The 8,816-nt window shown below is 34.8% G+C and overlaps 1 protein-coding gene across 4 annotated transcripts in view; it reads left to right on the top strand.

Annotated features, from left to right (window-relative positions):
- LOC119596404 (maspardin-like) overlaps nt 1-8,309 on the top strand; it is an 8,542-nt gene extending 233 nt beyond the window's left edge. Inside the window, exons 2-10 of one of the 4 annotated variants that reach the window (XM_037945640.1) lie at nt 220-257; nt 2,123-2,238; nt 2,489-2,623; nt 3,132-3,227; nt 3,994-4,124; nt 4,767-4,875; nt 4,993-5,076; nt 6,679-6,840; nt 7,116-8,309. In XM_037945640.1, the coding sequence (XP_037801568.1) occupies nt 2,140-2,238; nt 2,489-2,623; nt 3,132-3,227; nt 3,994-4,124; nt 4,767-4,875; nt 4,993-5,076; nt 6,679-6,840; nt 7,116-7,184 (885 nt within the window). In that variant the 5' untranslated portion in view covers nt 220-257; nt 2,123-2,139 and the 3' untranslated portion in view covers nt 7,185-8,309. Of the gene's footprint in view, nt 1-219; nt 374-574; nt 654-2,122; nt 2,239-2,488; nt 2,624-3,131; nt 3,228-3,993; nt 4,125-4,766; nt 4,876-4,992; nt 5,077-6,678; nt 6,841-7,115 lie in introns of those variants that run through there. The other 3 variants (XM_037945637.1, XM_037945638.1, XM_037945639.1) reach the window with 3 other exon arrangements.
- Nucleotides 8,310-8,816: the final 507 nt, after the last annotated feature.

The following is an 8,816-nucleotide window of genomic DNA, read 5'->3' on the forward strand; positions in this document are numbered from 1 at the left end:
TCGCCACATCATAACACAATAAAACAAGATAAAACAAAATTATATCAAAATCCACACCACACGAAGAATGAAAGATAATACACGACACATAAATTCACTCCTGGTTTGCTTTTAAAAGACACGGCAACTTCTCCACGTCACAAAACACACACACAACCAATAAATAAACAAATAAATAATAAAAAAACAATAAACAAAACAGCTCGCGCTTCATTCCAGGCTTCGGCCGAGGCTTCAGGAGGCAGGACGGCTGTCAAGTAAGAAATTTATCTATGCTCTTCGGGGTAAAAAGCTTTGTTGACCTCTCTTTTTTCGGGACTAAAGTACCTGCTTGATGACCTCTCTGACCTCTGTGATAAGGCTTTCCCTTAAGGTAAGATTTGATGAGGAAATAAGACGGGGGTGTTCTGAAAGTTGTGTTTTGGTGTATTTTCCTTCGCCTTTTTTTTCTCTTCATTTTCGTTTTCCTTTTTTCATTCTGTGTTGATTTTTCGTGACATTTGATTTAAGAATAAAAGCGACGAATGCTGTACATGTAAATAGCTCAGTTTTATCCATTTGCTTCTTCAATTACGATTAACAGGAAATGTGTAGATGAAGTCCAGCGAAAGAGGAAGGAATTGTCGTGAGATTTCACATATTTTGTAAATATTGTGGGTTTTAATTTTGATAATTTTATGGTGTGGGTGTGAGCATGAGCATAAAGTTATTTTGAAGGGAGTCCTCTAAACTGAAGGAGTTTAGAAGAGAAAGAATTGCACAAGGAGATGTTAATGTTAAAGATAGAATAATATTCTCTTAAACCACAAAAATCTTAAACCACAAAAATGTTTAAAGAGACAATTGCAAAACACCTTATGGTTGCCACTAAGCCCTATTCTCTTCTATTGTTTTGCTTATGCAGATTATTTATTGTAATAGTCAGTGTAGGTTTTCTCTTTGATTATTATAGTGCTATTAGAGTTTCCTGTAAATACATACCAAAATATTATGTGTTGCACAATGTTCTTGCTATTTACTTGCAAAGGTAGTACCATAGATGAAATGTGTCTTCCTGTCATCCTGTCCACTACAGGCAAATTTTACCTTGTACTGCTTGGCTGTGGGAAACTTAGATTATACCAAAATGATTTGTAGACATGAATGTTAATGCCACAAATAAAGTAAAATAATTGCAAAAATCACTCACAGCCCAAGTTCAGTCAGTGCTCCTGAGTTTCAGCTCTATCTTGTCATGTATACCGAGGTGGAGACACTGTTCGCCTTGGGGGGTGTTAACCAACCCTCCCCTTGGGTAGTGTTCAAAGGGTATCTCAAGTCAAAGCAACTTAGACTGTTGAATAGATTTTGTGATGTGAAGTTGGGCACTAGGTGAGGGCATCCATATTGCAAAGAATTACCAGTAGCACTAAAGAAGGAACCAGTCTGAACATCATCCTACCAAAAATTATATGTGGTGGAATTTTGCTTTCTGTTTCTGAGCACAAGTGTAGAGCTATGACAGTAATGTGCTGCTGCACCACTATCGAGTTTGACTTAAGAATAGTGCAGATGTGGACTTAGATAGAATATTGCCTAAAGTTAGTGTTCAAGACATTGTAGTGAATGGTACAAGTTAAAAATAGGACAATGTAATGAAAGAGAAAATTAAAGGAAAGGACCATGAAGTACACACAAAACAGTGGTATTAAAAACATGAAAAATATTCTTCAGAGAGTAAAGAGGCCATAATGTCTGATCAGTCTTCAAACCAGTGCTCATGGTGCCAGCAGTGGTTTGGTCTTAGCTGACAAACCTTCACCTTTTATGTTCTGGCAAGAAAGAGCTTCCAATAAGAAACCAGTTCAAATACTGTAATGGTTTGCTAATTATATTGAAATATCCATGTTTTAAATTTCTGTTTTCTAACATTTTTATATTGATAAATTCTTGAGTTTATAATTACTATCTTTATTGAGATTATTTGATTTTTCATAACATTAGATTTGTAAACATTTAAAATTAAATTTTACTGTTTGAAAGATGTAAGGATTCTTATGACATTTTATGAAACCAAAATATTTGGAATGTTTATAATGATAATTATGATAAGAAAATTGTTGATCTTATGGAATATTTTCAGACTATCACACCGTTTCAATGGATTTTGAGAGCGATCTTTCGCAGTCTACAGAGTACAAAAGTTTCCGCAGCACTGTACCTCTGAAACAGGTTGTTGTTGATAATGATGGTTTGAAGGTGAGGGTTCCAAAGTTTTATATAGTTTATTGTAATTTATTTTCATCATTATTATTATTATTAGCATTGGTATTGAAATGATTAATGTTGTGGTTGTTATTGTTAATACATCATCATTATCATCATCATGTTTTATTACTATTATTGCCTTTGTCATTACTCCTTAATATAGCATCCTAGAATCAGTGAGATACATTGTTACTCAATACAATATGGTTTAAAACACAGTATATTTTGTAATTAATTACAGGTTTGGAAATTATATGATGCAGGACCTAGAGGGGTGCGATGCCCCCTCATATGCCTCCCTCCTGTCAGTGGAACAGCAGACTGCTTCTACAAGCAGATTCTGCCCCTCACAGCAAGAGGATACAGAATCATCTCAGTAAGCCAGATATCTGTATATAGATGTACAATTATTTACATATGAATAAAGAGTAGGTAATGCTACTGGTAGTTTAATACATAACAATAGTTGTCTCCCAGAGAGTAGCTAAACTATTTAGCTGATTGAACCACAACTCCTAGAGAAACTATGAGTATCCCCTGCAGTACTTGTCCAGAAACATATTAGTGGTATGAGTAGTGTTAAAAATATTTTTTATTAATGAATTAAGTAACACTTGTTATTGTTGTTTTTCCCACTAATAGTATTTGATGAGGCACTACTTATAGTTTTAAGCAATTTGCTAACAAGAAATTGTGTACACATAGAGGACAAATTTAAAAGTAGAAGTGGTATTACCCAACTCTCTTTATATAAAGATGTATACATATGTATAATGCTTAGATTTCTAATGAATGTGATCATTTTCTTAAGAGATTGTAATCTTGCATCTTGAAAAATAGAAAAAAAAGAAACTGTAATACACAAACCTCTATTTTTGTTTTAGATTGAGTACCCAATATATTGGACCGTTAATGAATGGTGTGAGGGCTTCAAACGATTGCTTGATCTTCTTGAAGTGGATCGTGCACATTTGCTAGGGGTAAGCATTATGGATTTGTTTTTGCATTCAGACATGAATAATGATGGTAATGATAAAAGTTGATAATGATGATGTTTTATAGTTGAAGGTTAACTGTCTATTATATTGAGGGGCTAAAACTACAGTTTTGGCTCTATTAAGATATACATTTTAGATATGTTTTACCCTTCAACTAACTTCTAACCAAACCCTTCTGAAAATTTCTCAGGGAGGTTTGACCTTCATCAATTTCTCTCTCTCTCTCTCTCTCTCTGTCTCTGTCTCTGTCTCTGTCTGTCTCTGTCTGTCTCTGTCTGTCTCTGTCTCTGTCTCTGTCTCTGTCTCTGTCTCTGTCTCTGTCTCTGTCTCTGTCTCTGTCTCTGTCTCTGTCTCTCTCTCTCTCTCTCTCTCTCTCTCTCTCTCTCTCTCTCTCTCTCTCTCTCTCTCTCTCTCTGTATGTGTATGTGTATGTGTATGTGTATGTGTATGTGTGTGTGTATGTGTGTGTGTATGTGTGTGTGTATGTGTGTGTGTATGTGTGTGTGTATGTGTGTGTGTATGTGTGCGTGTATGTGTGCGTGTATGTGTATGTGTATGTGTATGTGTGTGTGTGTGTGTGTGTGTGTGTGTGTGTGTGTGTGTGTGTGTGTGTGTGTGTGTGTGTGTGTGTGTGTGTGTGTGTGTGTGTGTTTAGCAAACAACTTTATGAAATTGAAAAAAAAAAAGAGACTGTTCCCATAAATTAGTGGAATATTTGTTCTTAATGTTTCTCATTTTTCATAAACAGGCTTCACTAGGGGGTTTCCTAGCACAAAAATTTGCAGAACACACAGCAAATTGCCCTCGAGTGGCATCATTGATTCTCTGCAATTCCTTCATTGACACCAAGATCTTCAACTATACTGACTCAGCCCCTGTGTAAGTTTTATTGTTTTGGCATGATATACATACACATAGATAGATAGATAGATATAGACATATCTATCTATCTATATATAAATATATATATATATATTTTCTTCTTCTTCTTCTTCTTTCTTTTTTTTTCTTACATGTTTTTCAATAGAAGCATACCCTTGTTTGCACAAAAAGATAGATATAAAAATAATTGTGAGAAGAAAAAATTGCAAGCACACTATTTCTGATGTAGAAGCTAGTGCTGGTATCTATTATATCTTTCTAACTTGTACATCTGATCATTATAATGAGTGTTTCATGTGAAGTTTATATGTGGTGCCAGTCTGTTTAGTATATCTTGTATTATTCATTCAGAAAAGGCTTCCTCATTAAAAAAACATTAATTTGAAGATCTGTTTAGTATATCTTGTATTATTCATTCAGAAAGGGCTTCCTCATTAAAAAACATTAATTTGAAGACAGACATACAAGAATTTGATTAAACATTGTATAAAACAGTGTTTGTCTAGCTTTCATTCTGAATTCCTAATATTGGTCGAAGTATTAAATGAAATTGACTTGTATAAAGTTGAAACATCTGAACTTGTACCTTTTTAAATTATTAGCTGTATTTCATGAACTCCACTGTGTCTAATCTCACAGGTTCTGGATGCTACCAGCTACGTTGCTCAAGAAGATGATCATAGGACGTTTCCCAAGGAAACTGATGGACTCCCAGATAGCTGATTCTATAGACTTCATGGTAGAGAGAGTAAGTTTGGATTAGTCTCACTTTCTGTCTGTAAAACTTTTAAATTCTGATTGGTTAAATGATTTTTTTTTCATATCATTTACTGACTATTCTAAGTGTTTTTGTAACTAATTCCAGTTAGAGAGTCTGAACCAGAGTGAGTTGGCATCCAGACTCACCCTCAACTGCTCTCCAGCCTATATTCAGCCACAGAAGGTTCAGGTCAGTCTTTGGATTATAGAATGATCTTTTTTATATTCTGCTAGTATTGTGTAGTTTGCTATTTTAGTGTGTTGACAACTTGAATGTATTGTCATTATCAGGTGAATGATGTCAGAGTAGATGCATTTCATACATACTTTGCTTTTCCTCAAATTCAGGTACCTGAGATAATGTGGCTTTTATTAATGCAAATGTCTAGACTTTATGTAACTACTAAATGCAACACGATTGATGAGATAATATTGGGTTGGTCAGAAATGGTGATCTTTGTCTGTAATTTATTCATTAGTACACAATAAATGGAGAGTCTGTAAAGTTGATATTAAAGATATTTATGTAAATATTCTTTGTTGTTGTTAATAATGATTACCATCATTCATCACATTCTCATTGGAAATACAGCATATATTATATATGCTTATATTTTGAGTTTACTTCAAAATAATAATTTGTTCATTCATTTTTTTAAATTATGCATAATGGAAATTGTTTATATTTGTCATTTGTATTTGATATTCTTTAACAGTTTCAAATGTTATTGGTACAGTGTGTTGGCTTCTATATTGCAATCATTTATTCATTTGTTTTGTATGTGCATTATGGTATATTTGCCTCAAAACCAGCAAAGTGGATGTTAAAGTGGTTAGGAAATTAGCCTCTTCACAGATGTGATTACCCCATAAACTTGTTTCTTCATTTCTGATAATGTTACTCTGGCTTGTCTTTATATTAACAATTTTTTATAGCTTTTAGGTTGTACATTTAGAAAACTTGTGCCATCCTGCAGCAGTAGGGAACTCCTGTTATTGTCTCTGCTTTCTCATGTTGGCAATTTAAAGCAACAGCATCCCAGAGACTAGGTGTCTGTATGGTGCTAAGGGTCATCTGGTTGCAGTGGGTCAAAGTAGAAGTAGAGCTTTATTGCTGAGACAGTTCACCATTAGTCTTAGGGCACCTTGGTTCTGAAGGACATACAGTGTTGCTTTGGCTAGCAGCTTTAGGTCATGTTGTTGCTATCTTCTGCTTTTCAGAAGTGAGATGGTCTGTCAGGCTCTCCATAGGTACATTTACATTGTGTGCTAAGGAGAATTTGTGCTTTGGCTCATTCTTTTCTCCTGGAGCTGCACGGATTCTATAGCTTGAACACCCAGCTTTCTCATGCTTCACCAGCTTATTAGGAATCTACTTATGTGGTATGTAAGATCATTTCTGTCTTTTTTGCAAGGAATTTTTTATGATGGCCTCATGAATTAGTCAAGAATTTTTTTTGGGATTTCTTTCATCAATTCTAGTTTTCGTTTGAATTATTAGTTTTGTTTTGTATTATTATTATTATTTTTATTTATTTATTTATTTTTTCTCTTAGAAATGGGACTGAGTAGCAATATCTTTTCCTTTAGTCTATATGATTATTCTGGATCAGAGCACAAATGTTTTTATCTTAACAGATGTCTGTCTGGTGCATGATACCTTTGTCAGTATTAGAGCTAACACTTGCATATAGCCAACAAGTATTTGGGGAAATGACAGCACTGTGGAGATACTAAAGAATGAAGCAGAACAAGGAAACTTGCACTTAGCCATTTCATTCTTCTCACACAGGTGGAAGTAACAATACTGGATGTCTTCGATGAATCTGCCTTATCACAAACTGTTAAAGAGGAGGTTTACAAGTGTTATCCTTCGGCACGTCTAGCACACCTGAAGACTGGTGGAAACTTTCCTTTCTTAGCCAGGGCAGATGAAGTTAATATATACATTCAGGTGAGATCTTCTATTTTATGTATTGGTTTAAAATAATAATATGTACTGTTTAGGCCATTTGTATTTATTTTTATTGGTAATCTCAAATTAGGGAACTAAGGAAGGTTTAAAGAATGTGCATATTTTTGTAGAGCATAATTTGTTTTGTTTTAATATGCACATGTGATACTTTTTAAATTTTCAAAAATAAATAAAGTTTTAGTCATTGCTAAGAACAAAGCTGTGATAAATCTTTACTCTATGGTATTTAATATTTTGCTTTTTGTATTCTCCAGGTTCACCTTCGAGCCTATGAAGGAACTGACAAAAGTGCAACTGATTCAGGCACTCCAGTGGAACGATAAAGTGAATAACAAAAGATATATGACAAATTTTATAGGAAATCACTAGTGACAAAAGTACAAGACATATCAGATATATCAGTTTCCTATGTATTGGATGTCACTTTTATTATAGTTAATAGTAAGAACAAATTTCTTAGGATTTTCTATTGCTAAATATGTAAAGCTGTATTGTTATGCAAGTTTTGATATTTGTAGTCTTTGTAAACATTTCATAGTGATGTGTTCATTCCATAGGAAAAGTAGGGAGTGTTGATTTTCTTATTGGAACTAGGATAAAGAGTAGAGATATTTTTTCACTGTGGATCGGGTATGGGATGTGTTAACTGTAGACATGCATTTTTTAAAATTCATCTTGTGTTTAAGGAAAGCTTGAAAAGATTTGCATCGTGTATTTTGTTGGAGTGCTAACGGTATCACTTATCTGACAGGAATGGACAAATGGACACAGAAAATAAAGTTATGCTTGATGGCAAATGTTTTGTAGGGATTGTTTTGTAAGAAAACTCAAAGTAGTTTTGAGGTTACTTTTAAGGAAGTCCTAATGAATCTCGTGTCATGATATCCACCTCAGAAATTAGCATTTGAAGTCATCTTTATGTTCTTAATGAAGGGCTGTGTCACAAATATATGCAAAAATGCCCTAGGGTTTTGGTTATGAGCTGACATCTTTTAGTAATCTGCTAGTTAAGGGAAATGTATTGATATTGAAAGGTCTAGGTTTAATAGTGAATAATGACAGAATTATGAAGTGTTCTCTGGTGTTTACATGTATTAAACACAAAAGTTTTTAATATGGGGCTCAATATATCAAAATAGCAGTGCATTCTGTAACAGAGAGGAGAGGATGTGCAATATATTAATGGTTAGATAATTTTTGTATTGATAATTAGGGTGACAAAAGTATGAATATTCAGCAGTAATTCTGCAACAACATGTAATCCTGTTCCTACTGTTTGCTTAAAATATTTTGTTGCTTTTATTGTAAATATTAATCTTTTGAGTATATATTTGTATTTCCAGTGCAAAGGATAGTGCTGGTGAGGTTTTGGTGGATTATATAGCAATATCTGTATTTTTCTTTATATTTTTGTTTCAATTTCAGAACTTATAAAATTATTTGGATCTTTTTATGTATTATTACCCCCCCAATCCCTTGCCCGTTGTTGTCGTGGGGGGGCTTAGGAGGCGGAGACTGGGACCCAATGATGGGGAACTCCCCAACCTTGGGACTCAGCCCTCGACTCAACTAATTTTGCATGGTCTTTATTTTCCTTCCCACCTTTCGTTTCTGTCCCTTCACCAAACCCTTCTACTATCCACCTCCTAAGGTGTGAGAGCCGTGCTGAAAGGATGAAAGGCTGACTTTGTGCCAGTCCTGAACGGCCTGAGGGAGCCATGGGCACGGTATTCCCCTGATTGTTATCTAGCCCTTACCCCTCAAGGGGACCCTGAGGGGTGGACTGTCTTTATCCCCAACATAATCCAGGCTTACCATGGCCAGCAATGAAAAGTTATCTCCACTATTAGGGGCAATGAGGCTTGCCCCTTTATCAAATAGCCCCAACGATGTAAACCCACCCGATTCCCTGACCCCAGGCTCTCCTTTGACCACGGCTCCGAACACTGCAACAA

This window comes from Penaeus monodon, chromosome 37, assembly GCF_015228065.2.
Source record: "Penaeus monodon isolate SGIC_2016 chromosome 37, NSTDA_Pmon_1, whole genome shotgun sequence".
NCBI classification, from domain to species: domain Eukaryota; kingdom Metazoa; phylum Arthropoda; class Malacostraca; order Decapoda; family Penaeidae; genus Penaeus; species Penaeus monodon.